Source organism: Oncorhynchus gorbuscha, linkage group LG03, assembly GCF_021184085.1.
Source record: "Oncorhynchus gorbuscha isolate QuinsamMale2020 ecotype Even-year linkage group LG03, OgorEven_v1.0, whole genome shotgun sequence".
Taxonomy (NCBI): domain Eukaryota; kingdom Metazoa; phylum Chordata; class Actinopteri; order Salmoniformes; family Salmonidae; genus Oncorhynchus; species Oncorhynchus gorbuscha.
The window spans coordinates 95,470,181-95,490,689 of NC_060175.1; the positions used below are offsets into that span (position 1 = coordinate 95,470,181).

At 42.4% G+C, this 20,509-nt stretch overlaps 1 protein-coding gene across 1 annotated transcript in view; it reads right to left on the reverse strand.

Moving 5' to 3' along the window:
- Positions 1-3,619: 3,619 nt before the first annotated feature.
- The window catches only part of LOC124032299 (histone lysine demethylase PHF8-like), a 32,557-nt gene continuing 15,667 nt past the window's right edge, over positions 3,620-20,509 (reverse strand). The window contains 16 exon segments of the mRNA XM_046344588.1: positions 3,620-6,984; positions 7,216-7,264; positions 7,266-7,493; positions 7,495-7,575; positions 7,900-8,009; positions 8,164-8,244; positions 12,247-12,593; positions 12,867-13,074; positions 14,597-14,772; positions 15,037-15,116; positions 15,276-15,551; positions 15,740-15,829; positions 16,012-16,103; positions 16,214-16,320; positions 16,896-16,983; positions 18,268-18,430. Coding sequence (XP_046200544.1) covers positions 6,896-6,984; positions 7,216-7,264; positions 7,266-7,493; positions 7,495-7,575; positions 7,900-8,009; positions 8,164-8,244; positions 12,247-12,593; positions 12,867-13,074; positions 14,597-14,772; positions 15,037-15,116; positions 15,276-15,551; positions 15,740-15,829; positions 16,012-16,103; positions 16,214-16,320; positions 16,896-16,983; positions 18,268-18,430 — 2,265 coding nt within the window. The 3' untranslated portion in view covers positions 3,620-6,895.

Genomic DNA, 20,509 nt, shown 5'->3' on the forward strand with positions numbered 1-20,509 from the left:
CGACCAAGATAAAGCAAAGCAGTGCAACACAAACAACAACACAGAGTTAGACATGGAATAAACAAACATACAGTCAATAATACAATAGAAAAAAGTCTATATACAGTGTGTGCAAATGAGGTAGGATAAGGGAGGGAAGGCAATAAATAGGCCATAGTGGGAAAATAATTACAATATAGCAACTAAACGCTGGAGTGATGAATGTGCAAGTAGAGATACTGGGGTGCAAAGGAGCAAAATAAATAAAATAAATAACAGTATGGGGATGAGGTAGTTGGATGGGCTATGTACAGGTGCAGTGATCTGTGAGCTGCTCTAACAGCTGATGCTTAAAGCTAGTGAGGGAGATATGAGTCTCCAGCTTCAGTGATTTTTACAGTTCGTTCCAGTCATTGGCAGCAGAGAACTGGAAGGAGAGGCGGCCCGAAGGATGAATTGGCTTTGGGGGTGACCAGTGAAATATACCTGCTGGAGCGTGTGCTACGGGTGGGTGGTACTATGGTGACCAGTGAGCTGAGATAAGGCGGGGCTTTACCTAGCAAAGACTTATAGATGACCTGGAGCCAGTGGATTTGGCAACGAATATGAAGCGAAGGCCAGCCAACGAGAGCATACAGGTCGCAGTGGTAGGTAGTATATGGGGCTTTGGTGACAAAGGGGATGCCACTGTGATAGACTGCATCCAATTTGCTGAGTAGAGTGTTGGAGGCTATTTTGTAAATGAGCTGCACAGTATTGTCTCTTATCGATGGCAGTTATGATATTGTTTAGGACCTTGAGCGTGGCTGAGGTGCACCCATGACCAGCTCGGAAACTAGATTGCATAGCGAAGAAGGTACTGTGCGATTCGAAATGGTTGGTGATCTGTTTGTTAACTGGGCTTTCGAAGACCTTAGAAAGGCAGGGTAGGATAGATATAGGTCTGTAGCAGTTTGGGTCTAGAGTGTCTCCTCTTTTGAAGAGGGGGATGACCGCAGCAGCATTCCAATCTTTGGGGATCTCAGACTAAACAAAAGAGAGATTGAACAGGCTAGTAATAGGTGTTGAAATAATTTTGGCGGATCATTTTAGAAAGAGAGGGTCCAGATTGTCTAGCCCGGCGGATTTGTCGGGGTCCAGATTTTTCCGCTTTTTCAGAACATCAGCTATCTGGATTTGGGTGAAGGAGAAATGGGGAGGCTTGGGCGAGTTGCTGTGGGGGCTACAGGGCTGTTGACCGGGTTAGGGGTAGCCAGGTGGAAAGCATGGCCAGCCGTAGAAAAATGCTTATTAAAATTCTCAATTATCATACATTTCTCGGCGGTGACAGTGTTTCCTAGCCTCAGTGCAGTGGGCAGCTGAGAGGAGGTGCTCTTATTCTCCATGGACTTTACAGTGTCCTAGAACTTTTGGGAGTTTGTGCTACAGGATGCAAATTTCTGTTTGAGAAAGCTAGCCATTGCTTTCCTAACTGCCTGTGTATATTGGTTCCATTTTACCATGTATGTTGAAAAATGTTTTTGGGAGATTCGATGGATCATTGGGGATCATTCAATATTCCCTTTCTTTTTTTTCCAGTTAAATCATCTCAAGTGAAGAGTCAACTCATTTAATTAAAGTTCAATTCATAACTAAATTGTTTTTTACATTTCTATTGTAAGGATTTAATCATTTGCAATTATGTCTACTTATGATAAAGGTTTATGTTTCTGCCTCCATATATGATAAATATATCCAATGCAAAAAGCATCTACATTTAAATGATATGAATATTAATTTGCATATATTCCTGTTCATTCCCTTCTCTGAATATTCCCCAAAATGTGCAACCCTAGGTAGGACGAAATATATTTAAATAGTGGAGGAGGGTGGTGTTATTCTTTATAATTTTATTTCTTTCTTTCTTTTTGTGAGTGTAGTGGTAGATGGTGGGATAATTTTTTAAAGCAACGTAAAGCAGTCTAGTAGGTGGCGGTAATGCAACATTAATAGAATGCCAACCGCGGATAAACCTCATCGACGAAGAACAGACCAGGGCTTTTGGCACCGCTAGGTTGCTACACAGCAGAGTTGGTCAGACACTTGGGGGTGCCTGTCCTATAGTCCGCCACAGTGTACGTGTCAAAATACCAATAAATAGCTGGAAATGGTTCCATTCATTTTTCACATTGTGAATCAATTTAAACAATTTAATTGTGCATTTGGTGTAGGCTTACCTTAGCGTGATGTTTTGTTAGCTGTGTGATTCTCTCGGACAAGGTGAGTTGTATCGATATATTCGACAATATTTTATTTTAAAAAATGTGCAATGCTAATTATTGATAAAAGTGGCCTTGACCGAGAGAGATTTTTGGCAGTTATCAAAACGTCTAACCAAGATAAGTCTACACGAAACACAGACCTTAAAGTAGTTCTAAAATCGCAGATGGAAAAATAAATACAAAGATTTACATGGACTTTCCTACCTACCTTTCCTACCTATCTCTCCGATTTGGTCCTGCACTGCATACGTACACGTATGCTACCGTCACTAGATGCAGGCTTCCTTATGCAACATTTTAGTGACAAAACAATCAGTAGAGTTAACTTGTATTTTTTATTTGGTACATGGGAATTTAACCGCAAAAGTTGTGCTTCCCTACTTCTTCACGCAGACTTTTCTCCGCAACAAGTGAAATTGATGGAAAATGCGCATATTTTATATTCGCATGAAAATGTTTGTTACGCTGTTTTTTAAAACCAAAATTCCCCACCAAAACAGGCTGAAATATCAGGCGATCTTTTTAAAACAGCTCTTATATTAAAAAGGGCAATATCATAATTTATTATTTCACAGGATTATTACACCATCATAGTATTGAAATATAAATACAGTCCCTTCAGAAAGTATTCACACCGCTTGACCTTTTCCTGTGTTTGGTTGTTTTACAGCCTGTATGTAAAATGTACTAAATTGAAATGTTTTCGTGTGTAGATAGGTAAGATAAAAGACAGCTATTTAATCTATTTTGAATTCAGGCTGTAACAAACAAATGTGGAATAAGTCAAGGGGTATGAATACTTTCTGAGGACACTAAATGTCTGCTAAATGGCATATATTATTATTATATTATAAAATCTTATGACTGCACTGGGCCTTATTGAATAAATCTTTAGAATCAAATAGTTACTTTATTGCCCATCTTGTGACACACACAAAGACTTACAGGGTCAGCCACAGAGCAGCTCCTCTGGATGGAGAGCAGTTTGGGGATTAAGTCCCTTGCTCAAGGGCACAACGACAGGAAATGGTATCTTAGTGCTGATATAGGATCAGTTTAGCCTTTTAGATAAGATTATATGGGACAGGAGAAACTTAAATCAGCACACTTCGTGAATATGAGCCCAGCAGCCCTCGGGTTGCCAACTTGAGTCCGGTCTTAGAAACAATTCCTCAGTAATTATGAAGAGTCTGACAATCACATGGAAACATATGACTGAGCTTTGAAAGTATATGATTTAATTCCACATAATGTGAAAATTCAAGCTCTCTGAAAACCAGATGGATAATCACCTAACATTTAAATCAGTACATGGAATACAAATGCTATTGAAATAGGTAGAAATGCTATAGGAAGAGGGAAAAAAATGTACGTCCAACTACATGTAAAGAATTGGTGTTTAATACAATGCAAAATGTTCCTTGTTTTAATATCATTACAATAATAGCAGTCAGAACCATTAATCTTGAACATACAGTTGAGATTGATGTGCGTTTCAGTGTCGCCACCATCTGTCCAGCTATGAAGCTTTTAAACTGGTAGAAGACAGATCTGAGTTGAAACACTATTTCTAATGGTTCAAATAATTTAAGCGTTTGCTTCAGCCTGCCTGGAGTGACAGGTCTGGTGGGACTTCTATTGGTTTCACTGCAACAGGCAAGCTCAATCGAGCACAGCTAAAGTATTTTGAATGATTTCAAATAGTGTTTTAACCCAGGTGTTTTAACCCAGGTATGCAGAGAAAAGAGTAGTAAAACAAACAATGTAACAGTACTGGCCCAATAAAAAGGTTGTACTATTTTGGTCTTGTATACTCAGGTTGTACAAATGTACAACACATTTCACACAACTGTTGTGGTACGTTTTTTTTTTTTTAGCACAGAAATGATTACAGAAGTGATGTGGAGAAACTTTGTACAGACAAAATCTGTGGTATATCACACAACCATTCTGTTAAAATGCCTACATCAGTAGTACAACATGAGTGAGTACAGGGCCTTTTTGGTACTGGTGAACAACTGCAGGCCACACAAATAATAAGAAAAGGGAAGTATATGTCCTCTAGGTCAATGCTTTTCACATCTAACAGATACATTGACAAGAGTACATATTATTCATACTAAATGATAACATAAGGGAAACAGATAAAACAATAAGAGCAGAGCTACTGAGAACAAACTTCATTATAAACTGGGTGGTTCCAGCCCTAAATGCAGATTGGCTGAAAGCCAAGATATATCAGACTATACCACAGGTATGACAAAGAAATTAAAAAAAACTTTTTACTGTTCTAATTACGTTGGTAACCCGTTTATAATAGCAATAAGGCACCTCAGGCGTTTATGGTATATGGCCAATATACCACGGCTAAGTGCTGTGTCCAGGCACTCCGCGTTGCGTCATGCGTAAGAACAGCCCTTGGTCGTGGTATATTGGCCATTGAGACCACACCCCCCGAGGTGCCTTACTGCCATTATAAATTGGGTGGTTCGAGTCCTGAATGCTGATTGGCTGACAGCCATGGTATATCAGACTATATACCACAGGTATGGCAAAACATGTATTTTTAGTGCTCTAATTACATTGGTAACCACTTTATAATAGCAATAAGGCAACTTGTGGGTTTGTAGTATATGACCTATATACCGCGGCTACTCCACGTCGCGTCATGCTTAAGAACAGCCCTTTGCAGTGGTATATTGGCCATATACAACACCCCCTCGGGCCTTACTGCTTAATTATAACACAACCAACTAAAACAGAATGACAATTATTACTGCATACAAATAAAAAAAACAATACTTTAGACTATTGCATACAGTTCTCCAAATGACATTTATTTTATACAAGGTATGTTAAGAAATACTTCCTTTGAACTATATAAAAACAAAATTCAAACAATTATGTACATTTCAGAATCATTATCAAATCCATAGCTTCCCGACTTCAATATCCTTAGATAAAACTACAACTCTGCATGTCTAAATGTGTAGCACGTTCTTTAAATAAAACACATTCTACGTCTCTGTCCCAAACAGCACCCTATTCCTGAAATCGTTTGCTACTCAAATGGGTCCTGGTCAAAAATTGTGCACTAGAGAATAGGGCACCATTTAGGATGCATTCTACAACTGCTGGCTCAAGTGTATAATACTAAAGACTTGAATAAAAAACCATGGTGGATTGGAAAATGATTAGGAACCAGACTGTTCATGTCATTACAGTACTAATGAACCGGATGGCTATATCAATTCAAAAATATACACATCTAAAAACACAATTTCATCCAGATGTGAGTTAAATGTAGCCTAGGTACCAATCTGTTAAATGAATAGAATCAAAAAACTAAAGTGAAAACTGACAGGTTTCACATAATTAAAAATGTCCAATGTTGCTGTTCTCAATATAAAATATTTTCTGGGAAACAATGAATTACCTCATGGTGCTTTTTTAAAATTCAAATTTTTTTTATTTCTTTTTTAAAGGTACAAAAATAAACGTTTTTTTTTTTTTTAGCAAAAGAGCAATTTCTCAAGTAACAATTTTCCTCGGACTGTCTGGGAGTGGGGAGGGGAAAACTGTTATCGTCAGTGGTTAGGAACTCTTTCTTATTGGTCTATTAACTAATTTAGTCACCAGGCAGACCAATACTCCATCTGACTAAAACAGGCTGAAATTCCAGGTTGACTTTTCAAACAGCTTGTACACTAAAAGGGAATAATCATAATTTTCACAATATTATTCCAACCTCAGTGTGAAAATATATATAAAAACACAGAAAAAAAAAACATTTTTGACTGCACGGTGCCTTTAAAAAAAGGTTTGCTTGCCATGTACATCGGGGAAAAAACCCAGGGCGAAAAGGAATAACCTAGATTAGTCAAATAAATACAAAAGATGGTGTGAACTTGAGGTGTTGAAAGTGAGGTGAGAACATGGATGACAACACAGAACTGGAAAGGCAAGCATTCCTACTACCACAAAATAAATATAAAAGCTATTTGAAAATAAATAATCCCAAACTAAAAACGAACTCAAAATCCCATTTGACTGAATTGTAAGGAAATGCATTATTTCCCATTTAAAACATTCACCCCATTGCCTTCAATAATGCGCGCTTGTACACATTAATAGGAGACCCACGTCAAAGGAAGAATGGGTCAGATCATGGGTCATATAACTTAACTAAAATAGATTTCAGACATTTTTCTTTGCCAATTTGATGAATACATGATTCCTTCATGTAAATTAAATGGTTTGATTGATGATTGACCATATGTTTTCCATTGATCTGAGGAGTGCATGACCAACTAAATGTTGAGATGCTTCTCAATATATTCATATGAAGGTATGAATAATCCCAAATGTGAAACAGAGTACCAAAGCAGAATGTGAATATTTCAGCGCTAGAAAAGCGCTATATAGATTCAAGCAATGATGAATTATTAAATGGGACTGGGAAAGGGTATAGGGTGGAACATGAGTGGATGACAGGTTTAGGTGAGGACACCAGATGAACAAAAGTTGAATTATAGAACAAAATAAACAGTCTCTTAAAGCAGTCACGTCCTTTAAGTCCTCTTTAAAATTGCATCCATCTTTCCTCCGAGAATCATTCCTAAAAATCTTTCTCCATCCATATCTCCGAAAGCATCTCACAGGAGAAGCTTCCCATTGCGGTGTATTTTCAGAATCTTTCCTAGTCTCTGTTTTGCTGTTGCAAGTCCTTTCTTTGGACGTTTCCCTGAGGTGAAGGAAGGAAGGAGGCAATGGGTAAGAAAATATTTTGTCACATTTGTGAATGTCAATGTGCAGGGTCTTGCTCATTAGACACCAAATGGAAGAAAACAGACATACAGGGAGCGACTATCTGGACATATAATAATAATTTTCCATTGCAAAATGCTTTGAAACGTTTTCCGTTGCGTGCCCTAATGAACACAACTCATGTCTATGTGCTGTGACGTGTACTTACCTCCACCAGCTCCAGCGCTGCCGGGGCTGGCTAGCCCAGTGGGGGGAGGCTGTAGAGGGGGAGTAAGTGCTGCTGTTCTGGGGGGAGAGGGAGGGTCGTCTGGATGTGAGGAACACCCCAGGAGCCATAGCAGCACTCCCTCTGGGGCCTCCAGGACCGAACGGGCCAGGGCCTGCCGTGTACTCATGGTCCAGTAGGCTGGCAGAGTAGCACTCCATCCTCCGCTCAGGGCTGAATTCAGGGGTGGGAGGCTCCGGGGCCGGTGCGGGAGGGAGGAGACGGCTCAGCCCGAGGGGGCTGTGGTGGGGCAACAGGGCGGGGCTTTTTGGTGTATTTCCTCTTGGTGGGTTTCTGGATCTCCTGGATGAATAAACAAAACAGTTGACACGCACTCAGCTTCCCTTGTTCCTTGGAGCATGGCATTTTGACATTTGACTCTCAATTGACAGTTGAAAGAAAACATGTCTTTGATGGTTGTCATATCTATTTGAATGCCTATAAGATTTTACAAAATAGGCACTACCGCCAACTGCCCTTCCTCTCTCAGAACTTTAACTTGTCCCAAACTGCCCGCAGAAGTGGAGAGGAGATACAGCAACACTTGGAGGACAATGTAATTCAATTTAAAAAGCTTGTTTATTGCTAAAAGTAGATCCTCCTCCAACATATGTCCCCTCCTATCACCTGTTGTGCCAGTTTGGCAGCAGCTGCAGCAAGGCCAGTCTCCACAGACGCCACTCTGGCCCCATCCCGTACTGGGCGCTCCTGTTTGGGCAGGGTGGGGGTCACCCGGGCTGAGGGAACAAGAGAAGATTTTAGTGGAATTAATCAAATCCCCCTACCAAATGGTTTCTAAAATGTTCAACTAAGTATCAACACATTTCCTTTGCCGATTTGGTGATGAAATATGTCCACAGTCAAACATTCAGGGACTTCAGTAATGAGTACCTTTGGGGCTCCAAGGAGTGTCGCCCCAGTTCCTCTTCCTCTTGACCTGGTCCTCCTCATCAGACTCTAAGGACGGATAGACTGAAAACACAGACAGTCAAGGATAATGACTGACATCATTGGATCATTCACATTTAGTTAATTATCCATAGTGCCCTGATTGGATTAGGATTTAGACAAGCTAAGATGTTTGTGCGTTCGTTTTTAGCTCGCCCGGGAACCAGTTAGGCAGAGTGTGCATATTTGAGACTAGGGCTGTTGCGGTGACATATTACCGCCACACTGGCAGTCAGGAGTCATGACCTCAGTCAAATTCCCTTTGACCGTTGGTCACGGTAATCCCATCCAAAACTGTGCAAAGGCAGTGTTGAGGAGTAGCCTACCAAACTTGCTAATGGCCTGGTACTTGGCGCTCTATTGTCCCTCTAATCCAGACTTTTTTAAAGTATTGGTCGCGACACGGGCCTCCCATCGGGCAAGATTAGGCAGCCGCCTGTGGCGGCACTTGAATTTGGGGCTGCATTTTGACAATTGGCTGCCACCCGCCGGCGCCCCTGATAAACTCCTACACCGCCGGTGGCACCCCAGACACCAGTTCATAGAGTTGCTGCAGTTCCCGCCCCCACCGCATTCTCCCGAAGTTCACTCCCACTATCCTTCGTAGCTATGGTGATGTGTGTTTATATGGGATTATCCAATTGTGAAACATTAATAAAAATGAATCTGCCAATTAAAAAATAAAATTGTGTTTGTGTGTGATGAAGACGATTAGTGATTAAGGCAATAGCCTAACCTAGCCCGTTAATGTTAGATAGCTACTACCTAGTGGATATAATTTTTTCTAAAAGTGAGCTATAGAGATTTGAAACAATTTGCTACCATGTTTAAGAAACTATCAGGAAGCGAATATTAAAAAATAAATAATAATAAATGAGGAGAGGCACGATCTCTAAACCAAAGAAATTCACTGGTGAAATCTCAGTGTGCAGCAATGTCCATCAGCAGGTGTGGAGAATGACAAGCCTATGAGGCTATTCATTCACAGAGATTCCCCTCCTTGGCCACTCACTGGGAACTTGTGTTTTTGTCTGTGAGTTGGATTCAGCAGCAGCAGCACCATATTCAGGGATGGGGAGTGGGTCCAATATAGTAGGGTCTTCGCAGGGCAAAAAACATACAATTCCAGAGAGTGGCCAAAATATATGAATGGATCTTTATGGGGTATGTTCGTGCAGGCTGGGTCACATCAGGATAAGGAGGGGAATTTCCCAAGATTAGAGGGGCAACTAAAGTTTTTGGTGGCCCACTTCAATAGGAGGATGGCGAACTGGGAGAGAGTGGAGAGCATGGCTTGTCTATTCCAAGCAAAACGATGCAGCCTTTTGTTTTTGCTGAAAACTTATTTCACACGAGTGCAAATCTGCGCTGGTCAGGGATGGAAAAGGGACTGGAAGAATCTGTGCCACCTCAATAGTTTCCAGAGTTGGAAGGAGCTGGAGATCAGGCTGGTGTCCAAGCAAACAGATGAGTTGATTCCAGGACCATGGAGAAAACAATCGCTGACTGCAATGCAACACCACAGCAGAGGAAAGAGACCACTAGGCGGTGCCGAAATAAATAAATGCTGAAACTGATGTTGGACAATCAAATTCGATGTCTAAATAAACTAAATTCGTTAAGGATGGGTCATCGACAAAGCTTATTTTATACTATTCTCTGAAACTGCTAATTTCATTATCCACCTTTATTTTGAGACCCAACATGTTTTCCCCCAATCAACACACCACAACTGCATGTTTGTCTCGCAGAAGGTACAGGGCCCGCCCTTGTCATGACCCTGTTAATGATGGGTCGCCAAGTGTCAGTGTAAATGCATAAATTACAGGAATTTATTTGGCCAAGTGCAACTGCGCTCTCGGTTCAGGGCACTCTCTGCTTAGCAGCGGTCTCTGCTCAACTTGGCAGCTGCGCAGGTGGGAGATGCCTGGGTGCTTTGCGGTTTACTGGATATTTTTAATGCAGTTTTCTTGAAGAGCACTCTGAGGCGCTGTCGTTCAGCAACAGATGATGCATTATCAGCCACTGATTTCTCATTCTCACTCACCACTGTAATCAAATGTACTAATGCCAGCCACAAATTCTGACTGAGCCCAATCGTCAATGAAACACAAATACAGCTATGAGTTTCTTTCATACAAACTTTGATAAATAAGGAGCGCCCACAATATTCTAGCGACCCGCACAGAGAGCTGTGTGTTAGTTGGTTGTGTTGTATTTACCAGTACCCAGTGTTCGCAGTGTCCGGCCCACCAATCAACCTGCCATCTACCAATCACAGGAATGGTGGTTGACGCATCCTGGTGGTTGATAGAGTGGCATGTGTGTGTGTGTGTGAGGCTAAATGTAATCAAGTCCCTGCAGCAATGTTCCAACATCTAGTGGAAATCCTTCCCAGAAGAGTGGAGGATGTTATAGCAGCAAAGGGGAGACCAACTCCATATTAATGCCCATAATTTTGGAAGGAGGAGATGTTTGACAAGCAGGTGTCCACATACTTTCGGTAATGTTGTGAGTGAGTGCAAGTGTGTGTGTGTATATATATAAATGAAAGTATATTGTTTAGTTGTCACTGTCAGTGAAAAACAGAGACCCAGCCAGGCATATCGCAATATATATTTTTTTAAATACAAATTGTGGTAACATTTTTGGAAAGCAAATGGCTATTGCTATAAAGAGACGGCAATGAAAAGATTCCAATCTGTCTTTTAGTTATCAAAATGCTCAACTTGAGCAAACAGTAGCCTATCTTACTGGCACTAGCGGAGAACATGGGCCATATCCCTGGTGAATGTGCAAATTCACTGTCTCTCATTGGGTCAGTACCACATTTGTTTGTTTTTGGACAATCATTTCCTCCTCCAGGTTAGATGGACGTCATATTGTATGTGTCCCCTTTTGAAGGACGATTACATGGATCAGAACATCATTTTTATTGATCTGTTCGTCAGTCAGCAAAGTAGCCTACCTTAAAATGTCTGTCCTATTAAAAAAAGATTGTGCTAATGTCTTCAGACAAATAAAGTATAGTGGAATTGCATGAAATGTGTTTATAACATTTCCCTGAGGAAAGAAAAGGAAAAATGTATCTGACATAGCCTAGCCTACTTTAAGCCACTATTCGCTGCATTGAACAGTGGACTCTTTTGCGAACATTGATTGAGTTATATTACTAGTGTAAATTACTACGACTATCAAATTGAATCATCACATTAGGAATAGAAGCTCTCTTACATAAGTTTGCAAATGTGATGATGCACGGAATGCTTTATTATAAAAAGGTACATTTTTAATGGTGAAAATAAGCTTCCCCAAACTTGAAATCCACAAGCCGCTTATGCACTGGAGGCTCGGAGCAGGCAGAGGGAGACCCAACCCCTTATCTGGCACTAGACTCGCTTCTTGCTAGTTATTTATCATCCCATCTGATTACATAGTTGGCCTACCCGTCTTGACTGCATCAACCTGAGAGAAACTATGCTAATAGAGGCTAGCCATAACGTTGTGCTTCTCACCGTCCTACAGTACACACAACAACTCCGTTAATTTCAGAACCAGAATAGGAAGCTACCGTTTCTCTCATTTAATCCTGTCATTTTCAATTGATTAGATATCACCTTAATTACTTACCACAAAAGCAGAGGAGGAGGTGAGTCTCTCACTTACCCTCCCAAATAATGGATATTATTGTGATGTGTTGGCTATATTAAAATTATATTTATTTAAAAAAAAAAAATCTAGATATTCCAAAGGCGCAGCTTGTATGCGTGGAAGCCTGGAGAACGTAAACATGTTAATTAACGGTCAATTACTGTGAGACTGGCAGTCATTTGCAAGAAAATTACCAGCTGACAAAATGTTATGACCACCACAGCCCTATTTGAGACCATTCCAAAATGAATGGCCCCAGGGCGAGGGCAGCAGCCTCCGGGGCAGTGCTCCTTCCTCCTATGACTTGCCTGGTTAATAGTAGTACATTATATAGGGACTAGGGTGTCATATGGAAGCACACAGCCTATGACTCACCATACTCTGAGTCTTTAAAACAGGTGCCAAGAGTCTCCTGCTCATCTGTGCTCTCCTCATCACTAAGGTGACGGACCGGCCGCTTGACAGGCCGTTTCCCGGGACGCTGGAACGTTGTCTTCTCTTTAGAGGCACTTCCTGTTCTGCTCTTATTGTCTCCTGTCACCCACACGGCTCTCCCTCCTTTCTCTTTGACTAATCCGAGTCCCTCAGACAGCCCTCCAGAGACGGAGAGAGGGGAGGAAGAGGAGGATGACAAAGAAGAGGAGGAAGAGGAAGGAGGGTTGGCCATGGAGAGCATGCCCTGAATGGCTTCTCGTGTGCTGGGAGAGGCTGGCGCTTCCTCACTGGAGGGTGTATATAGAGATAGAGAAGTAGTTTGAGTAAGAATTCTAATTAGATTTGTTGCAAAAACTTTGATGACGAAAGTCGTCCAAGCTTCTCGGTAATGTTAATGGAAGTAAAGAGTAACACATTCATCTTCCACATTTCATTGGCTCCATTATTCACTTGACTTCCGAAAAAAAAATATATATATATATATATATACACATGATGGTCTGAAACAAAATGTATTCAGAGTGCTGATTAAGTGTCTGGAATTGCGAGGCAGGTCCTACCTGAGAGCAGAGTCCAGCCCTGCCACCTGTTTGCTGGCTTTCAGCAGGTCCAGGATGCCCCCGGCTCCACCCTTCACTCCATGGACAGTCATGGTCTCCTCCTCATCTGTAGTGTAGTCCTCTTCAATGTCGAAGTCAACCTCTCCGGGTTCCCTGATGCGGTGGGGGTCAGAGCAAGGCTTGGCCCTTGGTAGCTTCCGGGGGAGACCTGAGGGGACAAGGGTTGTTAATGTTCATTTTGTTGCCAAGTGTGCCCTGATGGAATACAATCTAGGCCAGGGGTCTCCAACCTTTTCTTGCACAAGAGCTACTTTAAAAAAAATGAAACATGTCACAAGCTACTTCATATATATAGCTTTCAAATAGGCACATTTTTCTCTTGTACACAAAGGACCTGGGAATGAGTAGAAGAGATGTGTTTTCTGTCAATATACACAGTAAAATAATGGTTAATAAACAGTATCTGGCATGACAGGCCCCATAAAAATTATATTTAGTATTTCTGAAAATGGATGTTGAAGACCATTAGATTTTGTGTGCAATTCCCTTTTAATTGCACATCTAGCAAGAGAGGAAAGTGTTTCGAGGTTTCTGCTGAGGCGTACTGCTGCAACAAGTCATGGCAGTTTGTAAAACAATGGCCAATAATCATTGTTAGTTCAGTCAGGTAAACTAGCTTTGCAGTTAACATTGTAAAATAGTTTCTGTCTAGCCACCAGACTGTTCATCATTGGCACCATTAACTGGTACATACAGAGTGATAGACATTATTGCTGGAAATGTATTTGGAAAGGGAAAGAAAGAGGGTCAGTTGTACAACAATGCATTCAACTGAAATGTGTCTTCTGCATTTAACCCAACCCCTCTGAATCAGAGAGGTGCGGGGGACTGCCTTCAACATCATCAGCGCCCGGAGAACAGTGGGTTAACTGCCTTGCTCAGGTGCAGAATGACAGATGTTTACCTTGTCAGCTCGGGAACTCGATCCAGCAACCTTTCGGTTACTTGCCCAACGCGCCTACCTGCCGCCCCAGATATTGTGTAATGTTTGGCTAACCAGGGGTGGCATAATGACACTGTGGCTTTGATTGGATAGTAACAGGGAGCTTTATGTTTATCACAGTTAATGATGGAACACATGAAAAAAATAGCATGTACTTTTAGAATTGCTTGGCGAGCTACTCACAGGTGGGCTGGTAGCTACTAGTAGCGATCTCTGTGGGAGATCCACGATCTAGGCATACAGACATGAGGTGGGTTCTAGTTTGTGGCGCCACCAACCGACAGAACCTACCCCGCACAATACACTACATGACCAACAGTATGCTCGTCTAACATCTCATTCTATATCATGGCCATTAATATGGAGTTGGTCACCCCTTTGATGCTATAACAGCCTCCAGTCTTCTGGGAAGGCTTTCCACTAGATGTTGGAACATTGCTGTGGGGACTTGATTCCATTCAGCCACAAGAGCATTAGTGAGGTTGGGCATTGATGTTGAGCGATTAGGCCTGGCTCGCAGTGTGTATACGACCAATACAATTTAATAACGATAACACTCACTGACACAAAGAACTCTTTAAAAACCTTCCTCCTCAAGGCTCAGTAGGATGAACTGAATACCCAACAGGAGCAGAAGGCTTTAGTAATGAATGCTATTATGAAGCAGGTGCTCCCCACTACATATTACATTCAAACTAGATTCAAACTAGATTATGTACGCTCTCACCACTGAGTTTCTTCTTGCTAGATCCTCCAGCCTTGTGTCGTGGAGGGGGAGTTTCATCAATCTGCAGTTCGTCCTCGGACTCAAAATCTGACACGGTAGACCCTCCCATAGCATGGTGCTGGAATTGAGAGGCACGGCCAGCACTGTTACTTATGCCTGAACGACCTCCCTTCTTCCTGTGGGCAGAAATAAGGATGGATGACACTGAAATGTAGCAAGAACAGTACGAGAAAGAGGCAGGGGCAGCCAGCCAGCGAGAGAGAGCGAGAGGCAGGCAGCCAGCCAGAGAGAGAGAGCGAGAGACAGGCCGACAGAGGCAGGCAGGCAGAGAGAGAGAGAGGCAGGCAGAGAAAGTGAGAAAGGGTGAGGAAAAAAAAAAAAAAAAAAAATGAAGATTTGGCGTGAAGATACTGAAGAGTCTCCTGACCTCCCAGTCTTACCCCTGTATTTTGCCGTTGGTCAGCACCAGTTTCAGTTTGCTCTTGCTCATTTTCCCTGCAAACTCCTGAGGCAGCTCTAACTGGAGAAGGAGAGGAATGGCACAATCCTGTTAGCATTTCACTATAATACACATTAACAATGTGAGGCTGAGAGCCAAAGTATATTTAGACATTCAACCTTATTTGTCCCAGAGAGGGAAATGTTGAGGTAAAAAGGACTGTTGAACAATCAGTCATACCTTCTTCTTGTTTTTCTTGTTTCCACATTGGAATTTCTTCAGTGTGTGTTTGGTGTGGATCTCCAGGAGGTCCAACTCGCCTGCCTCTTTCATTAAGCACTTTTGACCCTTCTTCTTGGGGCTGGGGCACATATCCTTGGGTTTGGGGCCTCTCTTCCTCCCTGGGGGGCGGCTTGGACTCTGGGAGACAGCTAGAGGGGAGGCTTTGGGCAGGGGGGTGGGGAAGCCCTGTGTAGAGGTGAAAGGAGCCGCAGGACGGCCTTGCTGGAAGATGTCCTGTGGTGACAGAGAGGAGAAGACTGAGTAGTCTCAGTAAGCCAGACTGAAATTTGATAGTGCCTCACACTATAGGTGCGACCTGAACTATACTGGCTCAGGCTCAGATATTTTCTATGGTGGACGAACAACCAGGCCAGCAGCTTGGCTCGGTCAGTATACTCTATGAAATATTTCCCCCTGCCTACCTCAACCAGTCGTATCTCCTTGGCCAGGTCCTTCACTAGACGCTGAGTCTCGATGGTCTCTGGAATCTCCACCTCGTGGTCAGTCAGCGACTGGCCAGAGCACAAAAGCATCACAAAACAAAGACTACTGCACCCAATATAACTAGCTTCATGACACCTTCATGCCATTGTTCATAATGTTTATGACTGCCTATGACAGGTGTTATGTCTTATGTAGCTGCTATAAAGGCTTAATTAATGCATTCATAAGGGGGCCTACAATAAAGAACCACCTCTTTGCGTGTCCACATGCGGAAAGCATTGTTGAGGGCCTTGGCTCCGTGGACCAGGTAGGAAGCAGGGTGTCTGCGGTTCTCTCGCAGACCTGTAAAGTAGACCAGTATAGAAGTTAAGGTTTCTGACAAACATTGCCCAAATAAATGCAGTTCAGCAGAGGTGGGAAAAAAAACAATGATTTATGATGAAGCGCCTCACCTCTAAATGTGTCTAGCAGGTGCTTGCCAACATACCAACACACGGTCTCAAAGTTTGGAAACCTGAACAGGTCTGCTGTACTCAACCTCTTCTCGATTTCATATGCTCTGATTGGAAGAGAACACAGAGAGAATGGTATTAGACATTTGGTATTTAAGCAATAAGGCCCAAGGGGTGTGTGGAATATGGCCAATATACCACAACTAAGGGCTGTTCTTACACACGACCCAAAGTGGAGTAATTAGAGCAGTAAAAATAAATGTTTTGGCATACCCGTGGTACACGGTCTGAAATACCACAGCTGTCAGCCAATCAGCATTTAGGACTGGAACCACCCAGTTTAAAATAGAATGTATAGTAGGAATACATACTATCATTCTATTCTGGTACAACGGTAATACAAATGTACATTTTAGTCATTTAGCAGACGCTCTTATCCAGAGTGAATTATAGGAGCAACAAGGGCACGTCAACAGAGCCACGTCGGCTCAGGGATTCAAACCGACAAGATACTGGCCCAACGCTCTAACCGCTAGGCTACCTGCCGCCATGTATTGCTTGAGCATTTTTCCGAATGGCATTCTAGTTTTGATGTGGAGAGAGGTTGCTAAGATCAGTTGAGGAAAGCGGAGTACCATAGGTGATGTGACTGTTTTAGGTAGAGGCAGGTGAAGGGACTCACCGGAGCTGCATGTCAATGTTGAGGCTGTGTAGGAAATTCCCTCCGAAGGCCACACAGTCCACAGGAGTCAGCACAGCGTGGATCCATCCTGAGACACACACACACAGGTACATGTGAACAACTCACACATATACAGTTAAACTATTCATTTATGCATGTACTATTCGCACATAATATAGTGAGTTCTGACGAACTCCACCAGAAATGTACTGCATGGCAAACACAATAGCAGGCCGTTACCAGGACTGTCACCTGTACATACACTCAAAGGACAGTTTATTGGGTAGACCACCCCGTTCACAAAAATGGATCACTCCTACAGAATGAGTCCCGTGGCCATGGCTTGCTATACAAAGCAGGCAGACAGGCATCCAAGTTACTGTTTGATTGAATGTTAGAATGGGTCAAATGAGTGACTTAAGCGGCAGGGTAGCCTAGTGGTTAGGGCGTTGGACTAGTAACCGAAAGGTTGCAAGTTCGAATCCCCGAGCTGACAAGGTACAAATCTGCCGGTCTGCCCCTGAACAGGCAGTTAACCCACTGTTCCTAGGCCGTCATTGAAAATAAGAATTTGTTCTTAACTGACTTGCCTAGTTAAATAAAAAGGTGGAAAAATAAAAAAAAAATAAAAAAAACAACTGAGCGCGTGGCATGATCATTGGTGCCAGGCACGGCGGAGTCAGGATCTCCGAAACGGCCGGGCCTCCTCGGCTTTTCACGCACAACATTGTTTAGGGTTTCTCAAGAATGGTGCCACAAACAAAAAACATCCAGTCAGAGGAAGTCCTGTGGACAAAAACAACTTATTGATGAGAGGTTAAAGGAGAATGGCAAGAATCGAGCAAGCTAACAGGCGGGCCACAAACAGACAACGGCGCAGTACAACGGTGGTGTGCAGAACGGCATCTCGGAACACACAACTCCTTGATCCGTGTCATGGATGAGCCATTGCAGCAGACGACCAAACCAGCGGGAACACAATCACCAACACTGGACAAATGAGAAGTGGAAAAACATTGTCTGGTCTGACGAACCCCGGTTCCTGTTGAGTCATGCTGATGGCAGAGTCAGGATTTGGTGTAAGCAGCATGAGTCCATGGATGACATTGCATCAGCATTGACAAACATCCCTGTAGGACGTTCCCATCTTGTAAAATCCATTCCCCAAATAATTCAGGCTGTTCTGGAGGCAAAGGGGGGGGGGGGTCCGACCCGGTACTAGATGGGTGTACCTAATAGTATACTACATGGATGTACTCTACATCCCTCAAACTCAACTTTGGAACTCTAAGCCAGTTCCACTGTGTTTTCATCATTGCCCTCTACTCATGGACTGATTTAGACCTGAGAAACTTCTGAAAACACAGAATACCTGTTGGGATGAAGAGCGTGTTTCCTTGTTTGACGGAACACTTGTAGCACATGTCTACCTGGTCCCCGAAAAACATCTCGTTCTGATTGGACGAGGAGCTCCAACGTTCAAACAGGGCCAGGTTGGCCGGCGTGGGGGAGATCAGGTAGAAGATCTTCTCACCCTGAGAGAGAGACAGACATTTATCCAACAGTGCTTATTAAAATCAACCTTTCAGTTGATCAACATTTTATTCCACATGAACGTAAGCTTTGCATGCTGATCAGACTGGCCACGTTGCTTGCGCGATAGTTGCATTGCAAAATAAAATGTACACATACATTTGATATAATAATTTCATCCAAACTGCTCGCAGGAGTCTGCATAGCCTGGCACTAACATAGAACTTTGTTCCATTTCAGATGCTTGATGTGCTGCAAGTCCCACCACTCCCATCTACTCATACCCACGGTGGTGATTGAAAGATCCACACTCCAGTTGGTGGCGGTAATGCACATTAAAGTAGGTTGCCAACTGCCATATAAAATCCACAGAAGAAGGATGAACTCAATGAAAACAAATTAAAAATGAACTAGGTTTCCCCTTTTTATCGGAGTAGAGAACACATGATTTTGTATGACTCAACATGGATAAAACTTCTACAAAGTTCCAGCTAAAAAAAGACCATATGCAATCCAAGTAAAATAACAACCCAATGTTTATCTCCAAAGACAAATGTGTTAGCAACAACAAGCCAGCTAAATGTCCATGTGTTTCAACCTGTCCCCAAACTAATATAGCTGGTTAACAGTTGGTTTTGGTATTTTAACACGTCTGGTGCAGATTGACAAAAATCACCATGCAGACTAGATGTCGACCGATTAAATCGGAATGGCCGATTAATTAGGGCCGATTTCAAGTCCATAACAATCGGAAATCGGTATTTTTGGACACAGTTATCTTTCTTTTTACACCTTGATTTAATCTTTATTTTACCAGGCAAGTCAGTTAAGAACACATTCTTCGTTTCAATGACGGCCTAGGAACGGTGGGTTAACTGCCTTGATCAGGGGCAGAATGACAGATTTTTACCTTGTCAGCTCAGGGATTCAATCTTGCAACCTTACAGTTAACTAGTCCAACGCTCTAACCACCTGATTACATTGCACTCCAAGAGGAGACTTTCTGTTATGTGAATGCAGTAAGAAGCTAGTTAGCATTAAACTTATATTAATCACTAGTTATAACTACATATGGTTGATGATATTACTAGTTTATCTAGCGTGTTCTGCGTTGCATATAATCGATGCGGTGCGTATTCGCGAAAAAGAACTGTCTTGCGCCAACGTGAACCTAACCATAAACACCAATGCCTTTCTTAAAATCAATACACAGATTTATACATTTTCAAACCTGCATATTTAGCTAAATGAAATCCAGGTTAGCAGGCAATATTAACCAGGTGAAATTGTGTCACTTCTCTTGCGTTCATTGCACGCAGAGTCAGTGTATATATGCAACAGTTTGGGCTGCCTAATTTGCCAGAATTTTACGTAATTATGACATTACATTGCACAACCTTCAATGTTACAGGAATATTTAGACTTATGGATGCTACCCGTTAGATAAAATACGGAACAGTTCCGTATTTCACTGAAAGAATAAACGTCTTGTTTTCGAGATGAGTTTCCGGATTCGACCATATTAAATGACCAAAGGCTCCTATTTCTGTGTGTTATTATGTTATAATTAAGTCTATGATTTGATAGAGCAGTCTGACTGAGCGATGGTAGACACCAGCAGGCTCGTAAGCATTCATTCAAACAGCACTTTGGTGCGTTTTGCCAGCAGCCCGTCGCTGTGCTTCAAGCTTTGAGCTGTTTATGACTTCAAGCCCATCAACTCCCGAGATTAGGCTGGTGTAACCGATGTGAAATGGCTAGCTAGTTACCGGGGTGTGCGCTACTAGTGTTTCAAACGTCACTCAGACTTAAGAGTGGTTGTTCCCCTTGCTCTGCCCGGCTTTTGTGGAGCGATGGGCAACGCTGCTTCGAGTGTGGCTGTTGTCGATGTGTTCCTGGTTCGAGCCCAGGTAGGGGCGAGGAGAGGGATGGAAGCTATACTGTTACACCGGTAATACTAAAATGCCTATAAGAACATCCAATAGTCAAAAGGTATATGAAATACAAATCGAAGAGAGAAATTATCCTATAATAACTACAACCTAAAACTTCTTCCCTGGGAATATTGAAGACTCCTGTTA